Genomic DNA, 16,539 nt, shown 5'->3' with positions numbered 1-16,539 from the left:
GCCTGGTTTCCTAGGTTGAGTCCTGTGTGCTGAAACACTTGTGCATCCTTAGATCCCCCTTGTGTGTTTTGTGACTTTATCTGTATTTCCCTCCATGTCACCTGCCCTGCGTAGTGGGTAGGCTATTGCTCTTCTCATGTCTGCTCTCAGCTGTATGGCCAGAGGCTAGTGTGGTGGGTACCCAGCAGGGGTACACATGCTGCTGTGTTTCTCTCCTCCAGCCTGCTGGCAATTTGCATTGAACTTTAGTTTCTTTATGACCTTTACCCTCTGTCAAACTCAATTGAAGTTCACCAGCCCAGAAGTTACTGGGGAGGACAGGCAGACGACAGCTGAGCAGAAAACAGTTCTCTGGTTTATTTGACTTAATTGCTCTGATAGCTTTGATTGACTGGGAGCCAGGAACTCATTAGTTCTAATCCAGCCTCCAATGCTTCCATTGCATGGCCATGGAGTTGTTGTTTAATTTCTTCCTCTCCACGTTTATCAGTGGGTAGAGTTGTATCATCAGAAGAAGGCTGCAAAGAATAATAAACGTGGGAGATCTAGAAATTCTACAGCATCTCATTGTGCCAACAGCACTTGTACAGGATGATGATGTACAGTGGAGCTGTATGTTCAGCACGCGCTAGAGGACGTCTTCTCTCTAAGAGCTTGTACTTGTTTTAGAGGAAGCCTGTGACATAAATCCCACTGATTTATGGAGCATGGTGGCTCCAAAAATTGTACTGAGAATTGGAACAATGTTAGTAGCTTCCTAGCAAACTGTTTAAAACTGGGTTCTTGCTCTAATTCTGTTAACATGATTTCCCTGGGCAGTAAAGAAAGTGCATAGCCCTGTACTTTGCAAAGTAACAAAAGGTAATTATAATGTAATCATGTTTCATCTGCCCTGAAACCCTCCTGCTGTCTGGGTGAGCCAGCCCATCTCACAAATAAAAAGCTTCTAGTTGAAATACACATGTTTCTGGCTCTTCCTCCAGCAGAGACTCCACTTTCTTCTGGAGTTCTCTTGGAAGTACACAGTTCTGTGTTGGTAATTCAGCCTTGTAGATGAATCAAACATTCTTGGCTGATTTCTGGTGCTGTTTCAGCTTTCTTGAAGGCCTTCTTCCGATACTGATACCATGTTTGGATTCCTCAATCTTGAAGCAGCATAGTTGTGTTGGATTATTTTACCCATCAGATACTTACTCTGAGCCGGGCCCCCCCCCCCCATACAAAGGACATCAATGCCGCCTTGAATGTGAATCTGCCCGGTTTCCTCAGTGGGCACACAGTGGAGTGATTCAAAGATGAATTTTTTTGAAAGACAACTCCTTTGCTGGTTGAGGGATAAAGTAGTTGGCAGCTGTCTTCTCCTCTTGTTCTTTCATCTCTGGATTTCAAAAATTTAAAGCAATAAAGTTTTAAGTTTAATATTAGGATGAAATTTGATGAGCGGAGACTTAATGGAGTGGAAGCTTGTTGTTTAGGACTTGAAAGGCAGCCTAGCCAAAGCAGTACTGTGGGAGTCACTTCTACCTTGGCAGGGATGCGGAGCTCATGACCTAGGAGGTACATTCTGTCTCTATTTTGATAAAACTTCATGATTCTTTTTAGTTCATTATCTAGATCCCCTAACTTGCCATTTCTTTCTTTATTCTTTCAGCAGTTCATTAATCATTGTAGCATGATGGCTAATGCAGTGTTGGAAAGATGCTAGGGCCAAGCCCTGGTACCTCATGATGAGAGGTCAGGCTAAGTAAAAGCGAGTCTCTTCATCCTGCCAGCTGAATTCTAACATTGTTCTAACATACGCTCCACCAACTTCATTGTTATTAAAGATCCAATATTTGCAAGCTGATTTCTATGATTTATTGTTGACCGAAGGACTCCTGGAGGAGTCCCATCAGCCTCTGGCTAATAAATTTGCTACTGTTGTCCAGGAATTTCTTCTAATATCTTTGTGGAGTGACAGCTCTGACATGAGGCTATAGGAAGGCTGAGGGTGAGTTTCTTGTGTCTGTTATTAGCTATTACCTTTGATGAATTATTGGTCTAATCTCTGCTGACTACTTAATGCTTGAGTATTGCTCTTTTACTCTCTTCAGAAGTTCAGATCACAAGCAAATCTTGAAAGGGAAGAGGACAGCAGTGCTCTAACCTGTCCCTCTGAGCAAGGACTAGAAAGACAGATGGACAGCAGGTGAACCAGCAAGATATCATTAAACTAAACTTGTCCTCCTATATCTCACGTTAAGTTACCCAAGAGTGGGATAAAGTACAAAGTGTGCTGGCGATTCTGGGCTTCTGTCTTTTCTCCTCTTCCAGTGTTTGGACGGAGACAAAGACTGTTTCCAAACATAGGTTTCTCTTGTTCCCTACGTCACTTCTCCCTGTGCAAAACAGGAGTGATACAGGGTAACTCTTGCCTGTATTTACTTTTTCTTTCTTTCTTTTCTTCCTTCGTTTATCCCATCTGCTTCTGACTGTGCTTTTTGGGCCCTTGAGCCATCCATGTGTCAAAAGCAATTCACGCTTTGCTGGTGCTGGGAGGAAGGCAGGAGATGAGATGCACAGTCCTGAAACAAAGAATAAAATGTGTATATTGAGCTATGGAGTAAACCTGTGACTGTGCTAAATACTCTGAGTATGAGCTAGGAGCAGGCTCCTGCTGCACAGAAAAGAGGTAGCCCAGGAAATCTGCTGTGATGTTTCCTGTGGAGGAGACCATTAGTCAGGCTGCCCTTGTTTTTCAGACTGACCCTTGCCAGTTGGATGGTTGGGCCCACTAGAGCATGCTGCCCTCCCACGTGCTTCAGTGGTTCTGCAGCATGTTCCCTCAGTTTTTTTTCCAACGTAAAAGGATTCCTTTGTTACAGTGTGGGTCCTACTCAAAGCTGTAATTCCCATTTCCAGATTTAAGGGCAATGCTGGGACAGGCCTCTCTAATCTGTTCAGATTGCCATTAGCCAAGGTTGTACCTCAAGCTGCAGAGTGAATCAGTTTGTTTGTCCACCTGGCTTCCTGCGTTTGTCCGCCTGGCTCCCAGCATTGATTTAGTAGCTCTCTGGACTGCTCCGGTTCCAAAGCATTTTGTCATGTCCCAGGCTGAGAAATTTCTTTATCCTGGAATAGGATGTGAGGATAGTCTTCACTTTTTATGTCTGAAAACTGTTTGGAAATATTTCTTTGGCTGAACTAGAGGCCTTCAGCTGTCCAAACTGTGCATAAGGAGGACCACAGCCTTCTGGTACATCACAATTCCCATAAATTGGCTTTGTGATAACTGTCAGGATATTTCTGCTCTGGGAAAGCAAGGCTTTATCTGCTAGCCTTTAGGATGGGTCAGTGGTAGACTTATGCACAGATGCTCTGGCCTCTGTTCAGTCTTTCCCTTGGCACTTACATTCCATAGCTAGCGTATTCCTGCCATGGTCCTACATCCACGGTTAGTTAATACAGAGCTTCTTGTCTGTTTTGTTTTTTCATGCCATCCTTTTTAATTGATCTATTCTTTTTTACTTTCTTTTAAAAAGAAAAGAAAAATGTCCCTGCACTTCTCTGGTTTTTTTTCAGTCTGCCTTTCTTTTGGTTAGTTACTGCTACAGCATCTTTTGGAGCATCTCCTTATGGCTCTCCAGAAATGAGCATCCTATGCAGATGGTATCTTTAGAGAAAGAGGAAATGACCTACCTTGTTATAAAAGCAGTTCTGGAAATATGATCTTGCATGTTTGTGCTTCCATCCACCTTCCCTTTGGACAGGGGGGATATTTTGGTGAAGAGCTGATGGATTCTGGGATTGTTTTTTAACTGATCATTGTATATCATTCATCTGGAATGTTGGTTGCTTTTAAAGAGAATTTTTATTCTTTGTGTAGTTAGGGATTTAGGAAGATTGCATGCTGTACACGCTTGAAAAGACATGGCTGAAATGTAAAAGCCCTTAAGACAGCCTATAGGTACGTCACAGTGCCAAAAATCTTGAGAGCTAGGGGAATTTCCTGCGTGGTTTATGCTGCAGGCACAAAAATCAGGAGGAGGAATCTGAGGTGATGTCTGAAGAAGCATAATTAGTAGGTAAGTAATTTTTTTCCAGTTTCTTTCCCCAAAGCATGCAGGAATGAAACAGCAGTCACTAAGAAAAGCCATTACCAGATTGTCCAACCTCAAGTTAAAATTGCTTTGTTTGCTTCCTGGGTCTGTCTACCATCCTTTGCACTTGCAACTCCTGGCAGTAGCTGTAGAAAGAATTGTTGCATGATTGACAGATATCTCCTAATAAGCAACTTTGTTAGCAAAAGTCAGCTTGTGAAGTGAACCATTCCATTGGAATGTAAAGGTAATGATCTGTGACATTGCAGTTGTGTTGGGGGATAATTTGCTTGATATGTTTTGTGCATAGAAGTGTGCATATATGAATATATGTGGCAAATTTTTACTTCCAAAAGTGCAGCACGTGGAGGAATTCCTGCAACTAGCATAATGGTGAAGTACACCACAGTTTGATGTAGCTCAAAGCTGTATTTCATACTTTTAAATATCTAATATTCTGCACTTAGGAAAAAGTTTGATTTCAGATCTTTTTGTTATTGAACACCTATCCTTTGAAAGCATTTTTTGTTGCTGTAGGTATATACTTAGAGCTTAAAATTCTATTTAATGCATCTTTTTGGAGGGAGCTCTAAATACATGTAAGCAGTAAACTGGACCTGAGTTCAAATTCTATACAATAGCAAAAAGTGCTTTACAACAAGTTTAAGTTTCCTTTCTGATGTCTATTACAGATATTGCTCATCTTGTCATTTCTACCTTCATTCTGTAGGAATAACAAAGGGTATAACTTTTCCTGTGTTTTTAAACTCACCTTTCAGGAAATGTCCTCTGTTCAGATTTTCATCTTTCGTGTATCTCTTACTACTTCGGTCACTATTCACATTCTGTATGTGGCTGTGTTGCTGGCACAGCATCTTCACTTTCCTCTGCATCTCAGAAGCTATAGTTAGATTTGCTCTTAGATGCTAACACCCTCCCCTTTTCTTTTTCTCTTCCCCTCCCTTCTGCCCCTCAACATGCCAAATTTACTTTTTGAATATCAGTCTAGGGAAGAAATCAGCCCTCCTGTTTGATAGGGTCAGCTCCTCAGGCTAAGACTGCTGTGTGCAAATTGGACAGCACGGATAGCCTTTTTATGCAAGTTTTCTAAGTCTCATGACAGCAAGTACTTGAATAGCAGTTACAGGTAATAAGCTTAAGACCAGAGGAATCCTCATCACTTTTATTCTTGGCCTTGTTGTACTGCATCACCTTTGATTGTGCTCTGGAATATCATATATTTGATCAACTGTAGAAACTTGGAGGAAATGTGAAGTTGACATTTTTTTTGCTGTGCTGGGTAGGTCAAGAACACACAACTTATTTCTATTAGAATTTTCTACAAACTTTGATTCTGGGAAGTGCAGGAGATCAGACAACTCTTCTCTCTACCAAATCATCTTGTGGTTTGCTCTAGACTTGCAAATTTTCTCAAATCCATTCTTGCCCTCTTAGTCTAGCATCTGATTAAGAAACTCTAAATGCAGAATCAACTGCTTTTGCTGACATGTTTCCTGATTTAGATGCAGCTGGATCTAGCTGAGTCTTAATGCCTGAGATAGTCCCATTGAAGGATTTTTTTTTTCTTCTTGACATGGTTAAATCTAGTTGCATTAGGAATTTAATTAGAAGTTAGTTTAATTGTGTTTTGATGTTCTTTCTTCCATTCAGCTTTCCTAGCAGGGGCTGTGAGTCTGGAAGACTCTTGAGTTCTATTTCTGCCCTTGTCACTAGCACTAATGACCTTGGGCTACTCAGTGCTGCCGGGGGGGTTTTCTCTCTTTTTCTTTCTTTCTTTCTTTTTCTTCTCTGTTCCTCTAGTGCAAAACAGGCTGATAGTCCTGCCTTCTTCCTGGCTGTGGTGCAGAGAATGCTTATCTTGCAGATTGGAGCTGAGTAGCACTCTTACTCAGCTGGCCTGCCCTTCTGGGAACAGTAAAGGGAGGTTGAAACTTATTTTAATGCATCTTGATGGAAAGTGCTTTGTGACTGTGTGATGGAAGGTATTTTTCTTCATAAAGAATTTCTCCATTACTTCTAGTGATGGGGATATCTTTTCTGAGCAATGATTTTTCTGTGTGTTCGGCTATTCTGCGTGAGAGTGAGCTCTGATGGTAACTGATGTCATAAGCATCCATGCAAGTTGTTTGAAAGCAAGCTGCCAAGACTTTACAACAGAAATCTGAAGCAATGCCCCACTTATCTGTTAGCTGAATTCCTCTATTGTGTTTACTTTTAAGCGAAGGGGCATGTAGCAAATAGTTAATTATTAGACAGTAGATAGATACTGTAAATTATCAGCTGATGTATTTCTAAAATTGTTTTAGAATCTCTTGCAAAGAACTGGAGCACATGGCAGCAGTGATGCATTTGGGCTGGTGCTTTGGGATTTATATAAACATGAGCCTTTATCTTGTGTTTAAGGAATAATTGTATAGAACAATGTCAAAGGCAGCTGTCAAAGAGCTGAGGCTTTCCTGAGCTTTGGGCTTCTATCAAAAAGATATGTTTGCAGCAATTTGTTTGTGAGGGAAGTGGATTTGCAGTAGGAATTGCCCTTGTGTTATTTAGGATATTTGTAAGTATAATTTCAGTGTTAACTCACTCGGATCACCTCTGACTAATGGGTACGTTTCTCTGTTGATGCAGCTGCAGTAGAATAAGTTATCCTTTCCCATATCAGGGGCCTCGACCAGGTATGCTCGCTTCCCACTGCCATACTAAATCATCACTAGAGCCAACCGCATATAGAGCGGCGTTGAGTTTTAACCCTAAATCTACTGCTGCTATCTGGTGTAAAATGATTCTGGGTCTGCGAAAGCATTGGATGAAAGACTATTGAGTGTGAATTCACAAAGTGAATTTGGTCCCATGCTGTTTAATACAACTAGGTTATTTCTTATTTATGCTGAGTGCTTCTGGGAAGAAAGTATGATGTTTGTGTTAGAGATGGAGAAACTGAGGCACACAGTAATGGCCCAAATGGTATGTGGAAGGGTTAGAGATGGAAACTGGAGAGCAACTTGCTGTCTGGCTGGAGTCAGTGAGACTGTGTGTGTTTGGTGGGTTTTTTGTTTTGCGCACGTGCTTTCATTTGGGAGTAACACTCTTAATCACTCCTTTGCTACCAGTAAGAAGAATGCTACTTTAAAGTTACAGAAATCAAGAAACATCTGATTAATGTTTACCAAGATGAGACTGTAATGGTTATCAGTTGTTTGAAGGCCCATTAAATGAAAAATCTCAGCTTTTTCCTTAATCTTTTATTCAAAGAAGGAAGCTAACGTGGATACTCTGAAACAGGCAGGTTACCAGTGTGTCTCTAAATTGCTCAAGTTCCTGTTGGGATCTATTGGATTTACAGTAATGTTTAATTATAAAATGTAATTACTTTAGAATGGATTATCAATGTTGCTGTCCGTTTCTGTGGGTTGCTTGGTAACGTCTTTCATGTGTTGAAGTACTATCTGTTCTGCTGGTTACAGGCTTTTAAACTCAAGATGTAAAAGCCTGTGGATATTAGTGACTGGCTAAATGGAACCTTTCAATCAACTGGGTTAACACTTTGCTTTTTTATGATTGTTTTGCTATTATGTAAAAGCACTCCTTCTAAGGACAGTGTCCCAAAGAAGGAATTTGAGAAGCTGCTCAGCTTTATATTGAAGACTTGCTGTGGGGTTTGTATGGATATTTATGTCTCTGTAATATTAGTAAAAACAGCACAGATGATAAACACTAGTACTGTTTACCTTTCTTACAGTTACTCCTGATTTATACAAGCGTATGCAAGTCTGAGAGGAAGAATAATACCAACCATTACACCAAAGTATAAGTGGCTTATCCAGATGTATTCAGGCAGACTTTTTCTTCTGGCTGCAAAAATGACACAGTTGCTCTTTTCCCTCAATCTTGTCATCTGGTAAATTATTTTTCATGCAGATGGGGGAAATATGTGGCATTATATTGCATGTAAAATAACTGACCTAGAGCAAGGCTATTTTGAGGTATCAGAAGGTTAGAGAGGGGAAAGAGCAGGTCCTGTTTGTGAAACTGATAGGCCAACTAACCTTCATCCACCTATTTCTTCTGACTGCAGAGGAGGGAAGAGAAGTCCATCTGGTAACTTGAGGTGGGGAATTTCTTAAACGGCTTGATAGTTAAATATTTGAAAGGGAATTGAAGAAAGAAGGATGCACAACCACAAAAGTGGTAATCTTGTAAGGATAATGACTTTGTATAATGTTCTTGGAAGTTTTTGAAAGGGGCTGATTGCTTAGTGTATTTAGACTTCATCTTTTAAGCATTTACTAATTATCTCAGTGTAAATGGATAAAACTAATCAAATAGTTGTATGGAAATGCTCTGCATCCCTTCCTTGATATCACAAGAAGGGATGTGATAGTGGTTGTTTTTTTTTTTTCTCTCTCCTCCCCCTTCTTCCTTGATCTCTCTGCTTTTTGCAAGTACATAAGCCATGGGTTTTCAGTGGCTTAGTTATTACATACATTAAAGAAAATCAGATGTGCATATCTTCTTATAGTAAAACATTCTGTGTGTCAAGTTCTTATCTTGAGCCCTGTTTTTCCATTATCTGGATCCTAGAACTAGCTAAATGCCTTTTTTGTTCTAAATTCTTCCTCACTGTCTATCTGTCCACTGGAGTCTTTTCATAATCTCAAATTCACTGAGAATCAGTGGAGTTGTGGCACCTCTGAAGATGAGAACTGTAGTACCTATGAGCTGGAATTGTAAATCCCAACTATTCAATGGCTCCTGCATTACATAATCCTGGGCTAGTGTCATAAAAGCGTTGCCAGAACAAGGAGTGGTGGTGACCTGACACTGCTTTTCTCAGAAAATGAGTGAGTCAAGACTTGTCAACAGCAAACAAATGAAAAACTGGGCAAATCTGTGATAATGTTATAGGTGCAGTCATGATATCTGTGTTAGGCTTAGCAGAGGGTGAAGTTTGGTGTGTCACTGAAAATATTAAACACTTCTGTCATATATCCTGCTGTAGCATTTGAAGGGACACAATCACTTGCTATTTGGCACAGTGTAAAAAAAAAAATATTTTTAAAGCTGACTTCTAGATAAAAGTATTTCCATACCTTAAATAAAAAATGTTCTGAGAGCCGTTCTAACCCAGCCTCCTTCTGCAGTGTTTTTGTGCAATTCAAATGCTGCAGTGTTGTTAACCTGCAAAGCTGTAGACTAAGACCCTGAACCTGCAAACAGCTTGATGCAGGACTTTGCGCTCAGCACCTGGCTTTGCATGGGTGCAGGCAGCTGCCCTTGTGGGATATATATGAGGTTGAAAGTAAGGCTCTTTTTTTTTTTTTTTTTTTTTGATTTGGAGTAGTGGCCTAAATGATGAGGATGATGATAGAGATAGTGCAGGTTTTCAGAATTCAGTTTAGTTACCTTATGTCATCAATTTGAATACTCTAATTGGATAGCTGAAACTCTCTGAGAAATAAGGTGACTTACAAACCGTAGAAAAGAAGGCACAATGTGACAAACTCGGTTACAATTTTGGAAAGCTGTGCTATAAATCATCTGAGAGACAAAGTGGTAAGAATTTCAGGACCTAATTGATTGTCTGTTAGGTGGCAGGCAAAACATCTATAAGAACAAAATCTAAAATTATGGGTCTATTTGCATAATTCTTGTGATTTTTTTTTGGTGTCATTTTTCACATCTAAAATGGCATAATTTTCGTGCTGACGTGTTGTGATCTGTCATGGCTAGAGTGGCATAAAATATTCACTTCCAACCTTGGCATTTCATCAGAAAGCAGTCTTCTCACAATGCTGATTTCCATTTTGCACATCTCAGCTCTATCCCCTTTGATTTCAGCCTAGCATTTGGAGCCTCTGCCATATAAGACTCCTGAGAGCTAGATCTCAGTCCTCTGTACGGTATATGAATGTGGAATCCCCACTCTTAAACTTGATTAATCTCTTTAGTGGTTTGGAAGATGTACTGCTAAATTTGGATTGGAAAGACAGCTGCTGAAAGCTAAAATGGGTATAATGGTGCAAATGCTCTTCGCTTTTAAACTTTCCCAATTGCTGCTGGGCCCATCACTGGAGAGGAAAGCTTGATGTCGGAAAATGAAAGGGCACTGTGTCATGCATCTTCCCAAATATACCGGATTTAAAAGCAGTGAGTGAAATTCTGTTCACATAAAGGAAAACTGACAACCCTTTAGTATGTCTAGGCAGCGTATCCAATCTCATCCATCCCCATCTGGCTGATAATCAGTTCAGAACATAAGAGGAGGAAAGTTTAAGACACTGCAGCCAGCACAGCTACCCAAGAAATCATTTTGTAGTGGAACTTTTTTAGCATCATGACAAATGCAGCTTCAAAATGGTTGAATAGGCAAATGAAGAATAAATTTATTTATCCAAATAGCACTTGGGAGTCCTGTGTGAAGTGAATCACTCGGGGGGTTTCTGTTAGCAGGGCTCGCGTAGTTCCCCCTTGTGCAAGAAGATGGGAGGAAAGGAGATCTCCCCTGTAGAACTGAAGCAGCTGTTGAAGGGAAACCCAGGGTAGGCTGCTTGCCTGTTACAGAGGCATTAGTCAGCTCTGGATCCTTTTGAGCTGTCTGTGCCAGAGTGACAGAAATGACTAGGTTTCTTGCATACTTTGAGGAAGAAAATTTTGACCTTCTGGAACAGAGAGGTTAACAATGTTGAGGGAAGGAAATAACTTTAAATTTCACAGTCAGCTTAAAATTAGGCTGATTCAGAGTTACAATGTTATGAGTGTTATGCAGTAAAATGGTCATTTCCACATCCTTTCTGCATGCAGGCTCTTATGTGCCAAAAGGGTGGGTCCTCCTTCCTCAGTTCAGTTTTAGAAGAGCAATGAACTGAATAGATTGCCCAGCTCTTTCCTTTCTGGTACACAAGCCCTGTTGTTGCAGGAAAGCTGTCTTTGGGGAAATGCCATCTTTCCTGCAGTAGGCTTCAGGTTCAAGCCCTGAGAGATGAGAGCATTTGCCTGGTGCAATCAGAGAAATAGTCTAGAATTCCTTAAAAGATCTGTCCTGTCACATTAAATGAGAAGTTCTCATTCTTCACTAGAATAATACTGCTGTTGAGGAAACCCCGGAGACTTGGAGAAAATGAAATGAGCACCCCGAGTCATATGACTGAGACATGTTTGAGTGAGTTTCAGGGGAGGTTCTTCCCCCTCCCAGTCATTATTTAGTTTCCTCAGAGTGCTGAGCTCTAGTGACTAATTCATCCCACACCGAGTTTTTAAAACTCGAGTTGGCTGTTTGTCCAACATTCCTTCTTCTGGTGCTGTTGGAGTCTGAATGTTATCAATCAGTTCAGCAAATGTTTATCCTTGTCCATATGACCAGCCCTCTGAAACTTTACTTTGGAAGCTGGATGTTTGAAAAATAAAGAATCTGGTGATGTGGCTTTGTGTGTGTGTGTGTGTATGTGTGCACTAATTAAGGAGGATACTGCCAGAGGCTTGCTATGTTGAGTTTGAAACACACAGCAAAGAAGGGAAGGGCAAAAATAAGAACTGAAATGACAGTAAGAATCTCAGACCAAAGTAACCTGCATATTCTGGTCCTGAAATAGAGCAGTAACTGTACTGCAGGCACCAGACAGAAACATTTTAGTGGACAAATGATTTGTCATTTTCTCTCAAATTCCCTGTTTGAGTGAAGCATTTTAGAAGAATCTTATCTTTCTTTGAAAAGCAGTGGAGAATACTGTTGATTCTCTAAAGCCACCTTCTTCCCCTTTGCTACCTGACTTTTTTTCCGAGGAACGTGTCAAAGAACGTATAGGTCACTGAGATGCTGGGACTGAAACTGCATCCAGGCTATGTGGATTTATAGAAGGAAGCGTTAGTTAAGGTACTCCGTAGGAGATGAGAAGTCCTAGTCTCTCCTGGCTGGAGAGAGGATACTTGTCAGTTTAGTTTCTCCTACCAGCTAGAGCCAAAGGGGCAGGAGGACAGAAAAAGCTATGCTGGGGTGTGCATGTTGGAACTTGCACAAACTCACTGCCCTGCAGTCCTCAGGGAGAGGTTAATGTGCTGTCCCTGGCAGAGGACATCTAAATATTCCAGGAAGAATTGTTTGAGTTGGAAGGGGTTTCTTAGAAATCACTCAGCCCATCTGCAGGACTCTCTCTCTTAAGAAAGCACTAAGTTTTGGTAGGAAGATATCAAAATGTTGTGGTTCTCCCCCTTCTTCCCTATAAAGGTATTTATTAATAGAAAGAAATTTTTTTTGAACTTCTTAAACAATTATTCCCCCCCTACACCTTGTTCACTGCAGTATTGGGTGCATTGTGTACCTCTGAGGTGATATTTTACCAAGGTTGTAAGTGTAACTGCTGCAAGGTGGGCAGTTGGGGGTGTGGTTTTGCATTTTGATAGAGTTTCAATTTTGGCATCCTAAAAATAGGAAAACTCAGAAGGTAAGAGCCCTATACCTAGGGATATATTGGCTTTAGCACTTAAAATTTTGTCCCATTTTAGTTACCTTTCTGACGTAATTCCTCAAATAAGGTCAGGAATTCAGAGGTGGAGGTGTCTTTACAAAATTCCCACTCAGTTTGTACAGCCTAGGATTAAAGTAGAAGTATGTACACAGTATGTTGGATACTGTTTTACTTCTGAAATGTGCCAGTCCCAAATTCTGCAGCAGAACTAGTGGGTTTGAGACTCCATAGCAAAGTGGTGAGTGCAGCCTGAAGGAACGTTTGTTTGTGTTCAATGCAGAGTGTTTTTTGTAACTAATGGGTCATTGGTTGCCAGGTTCAGTGGTAACTAGCATGTTCCCATCCCTTCCCAGAGCTGAAGTTCAGAAAACTTTTAGTTCTGTTAAGCACTTTAATTCAATTTTTCTTTTTACAGATGATGAAATTTGCTTGGGATAACTACAAACAATATGCACTAGGGAAAAATGAACTGCGACCGCTCACTAAGAACGGCCACATCGGTAACATGTTTGGTGAGTTCCACATCAATTTTGATGCAAGTTCCTTATCTTTTTAAGATCACATATTCATGTCAGGTGCGTTCTCTGTAATGTAGAAAAGTATCTGCAACAGCTTTGATCTTTCTTCTCTTCATTTTTAAGAAGTGAGACTCTCAACACAGCTTCTAGGACTTATTTACCCATGTCCTTTTGCTGGGAATCTCATTCCTGTAGACATCTTTTAAAATCTGCAAACTGTGTCAGCTGTATGTACAGATCTAACAGCAAATGTGTCTGAGAACAATGCTAAAGCCAACCAATGTCTTTATTAAAACATGAAGTCAGTCCAAACCTGATGATGCTGCTATTTGTCTAAGCTTGTACACGTCAGGACCTGACCAAAGTGAGCATTTTCTCTCTCCTTGCTCCACTGTTGAGCAAGATGTGAATTTCATGAAATATTGAATGAGTGAATCAATATTAAAAGCTCTTTATACTGTGCGCTTACTGGCTTGTATAATTTTACTCCTGAGCAGATTACCTTTTTTATGTGAGCCACTTGCATAACTTCAGTGCTATTTTCCTGCTTTTTCTGGTGGGATACTTGTTGACTTGTTGGAATGTAAATTGTCTTTTTCCTCATTTGCATTCAGAGATTTCCTGCTCACTCTGCCCTAACCTTGCCTTCTCAGCACAGGTTGTACCATAGTGAGCAGGTGCAGAGCATGGAGGAAGGCCAGCAGAATCTGCTTTAGCAGCCCCTTCCCACCCATCCTTGAGGAAGACTGTCTGTACAGACCTCTCTTGGCTTCTTTCAGTTGGACTGTGCTTCAGACATTATCTCCAGATTAGGGTGGAAGTAGAATTCTTCAGTGAGCAAATTATCTGCAAATTGTATTTTTCTAGGGGAAAATACAGAGGAAATCCAAAGGGAGTGAACTGATACAGTCTGAAGAAATGATCCCATTCCTGTTCTTGCATTCCGTACATGTCCCAATCCTTCTCTACATCACATGCATGACATGGGGGTGATCTTTAAGGCTATAGATGTGCTATGCATGGAGACCAAGTGTAGCATGCTAAGGAAGCCTCACTAGCTTTGGGGAGCTGAGATGTACATGCGAGTGGAGTTTTGGAAGACTTCCCGCTCCTGCTGAAAAAAGCTTCCTTCAGATGTCTTATAAGATGGCCAGACCCATGTAGAGCAGCAGCCCTGTTTGGCCTCTGGACTGCAAAAGCAGATGGCCCTGAGGGAGATGGCAAAAGAAGGGCTAGCTTGTAGTTTAATCACAGTGCTGGGAGAAACCTCTGTGTTGTACTTGTGGCACTGCCATCAAGTTGTTTTATTGCCCAGAGTGAGGTGCTTGTCTCTTTAGTTCTTGCAGAAGTCCTGGGAGAGTTAACTGGTATCTGGTTGTGCTGTACTGTAAGTTGCGCGGAGGCTGCGTTCATGATTGCTGGGGTGCCTGGAGAGAGCAGTTTGGGAAGCATGCCTTGTACTAGCCCAGGCTGCATATGGCTAGCCACTGCCCTTGACCTGTCTTTGTGAGGAGTGGTTATTTGGGTTTGTCCTTCTTCTGCCTTCCTCTCTCCATCCCAAGAATATCCAGGTTTCTTATTTAAGAATTTGCATTAACTGTAGCATTTAGTTAAGTGTTTCGCAACTTCTCCGTTCTGGCAAGCTTGTCAAAATTCCTCAAGGAGAGTGCCTGTAAACAGACAGAAATATTGGAAGCTTTTAAATGCATTTATCATGCTAAAACAATTGGCAATACTTATGCTTGTTTGTAATGTGTTTGTGAGCGCTCTCAAGGAAAATACTTCTGAGCACAAGGGTTTGCAGACAATTGCAGAACAGAATCTACATAGTACGTTTCAGCCTCTTAATAGGCTTTTCCCCCTTCTGACAGTGGCTAGTAAAGAACTGAAGCATTAGTCAATCTACTATTGCAGCCCTCTTTCTCTCTTGTTTTCAGAAGCATTTAGAAATTAGGATAGGGTCACATTCACCCCCCTCATGGTTTCCTGTTCCACATTCTGCCACATAACACATCTTTTTGTTCTAAACTACAGATGTAATGTAGGCAAATCTGGTATTCTCTAGGCTGGAGGTCTCAATATTAAGGTGAGATTTATCTGCAGCTGCTTCCATGTGGGAGGGAAGGAACATCTTTGGGATCCACATTTTCCTGTTGTGGATGTGATGCTCACCTGTATCCTAGCCTTCAGTTTAGCAGCCTCACCCTGAGGAAATCGGAGGCACTGATCTTTATCAAATATTCTTTCTAATCAAAGTAGAAATACAAAATAAACATTCACCTTTTCTTTCATAGTGTTCTGCTTTTGTTACAGCAGAACAGCTGTGAGCTAGCATCCCTCCGTGCATCCACCCTGATGGCAGGAGAATCACAGACAGAAAAACTCCTCTTGTATCTCCATACTAGTAAATCTCCTTCCTGCAGTGCTTTGGAAGGTGGCATCTCACATCTGAGAGAATATCTATATAATTTACATACTTTTTCATACCTAGAAACCAGACTTGCCCACTAACCAGTGCAGCAGCTGGGCTGCTGCATACCCTGGATGGCAGTGCTGAACATCAGTTTGGGCTTGGTCTATGCTGGTCACTTGATCTTACCTTCCTACTTTTAATTGATGCTCTCCAAATCATACCTCGAGAACATCAATTGCATCAAGATTTTCCAGTGTTCTGGACACAGTTCACTTGTATAAAAGTCTTCTGATTGCTGTCACTTATAATCATTGCAACTTGAAAGCCCTTTCCTCAAACGCATTAGCTATGATTCTTTCATAAAAAATTACTGGTTCCTTTGTGATGCATGTGATAAGATATGCCATGCTGAACATCCCATCCTTCCATGCATTGTGGTAGGGTAAATGATCTTTAGAACTCTCAGCCATTTCAGATGTGTGCCGATTCCCCTGTGAATGATTGCAATGAGAACAGGCAAAGCACATTACTAAAGTGGAAGAATGATTTCTGGTAGAGTAAAACCTGCACCACAAGATTCCTGCACGATTGTCTGGTACAAATGCAGAGTTTTCATAATTATTCATAGAATTTAAATCCAAGCTTCAGCTGACTCAAGAAGAACCTGCAGGATGCCTGCCCACTGTTAGGATCGAGCCCCAGACATGTTTGTTTAGGAGTGATACCTAAAGATAATGGCATGGCCAAGCCAAAGGCTGGGTTTGTAGTTAAGGCTAGGGAATGGCAAACACATGTTTTACTCCAAGTGCTGATCTAGTTACTTTAATCCTTTTTAACTGGTCATCGCAGCATTCCTGTCTTGGGTGAGCATTAAATTAATTGATGTTTGTAAGGCATATTGAATTCCTTAGAGTGAGGCTTCTGGAGAGGGCAACCGTCTTATGTAGAGCAGTGCTTGAAATGCACCTGTCACCGTGATATCCAGCATTAGATAGCTGAATTATTATTCTGCCCGTTCCCTGTGTCTGTCATAGCCACTTATTTTT

The 16,539-nt window shown here is 41.0% G+C and overlaps 1 protein-coding gene across 1 annotated transcript in view; it reads left to right on the top strand.

Annotated features, from left to right (window-relative positions):
* Positions 1-16,539, top strand: part of MAN1C1 (mannosidase alpha class 1C member 1) — a 66,148-nt gene that overhangs the window by 9,460 nt on the left and 40,149 nt on the right. The window contains exon 3 of the mRNA XM_062593970.1: positions 12,978-13,074. Coding sequence (XP_062449954.1) covers positions 12,978-13,074 — 97 coding nt within the window. The remainder of the gene's footprint in view (positions 1-12,977; positions 13,075-16,539) is intronic.

This window comes from Rhea pennata, chromosome 23, assembly GCF_028389875.1.
Source record: "Rhea pennata isolate bPtePen1 chromosome 23, bPtePen1.pri, whole genome shotgun sequence".
Lineage (NCBI taxonomy): Eukaryota > Metazoa > Chordata > Aves > Rheiformes > Rheidae > Rhea > Rhea pennata.
Note: the sequence above shows the minus strand (reverse complement) of the source record. Positions and strands in the feature narration are given on the sequence as shown.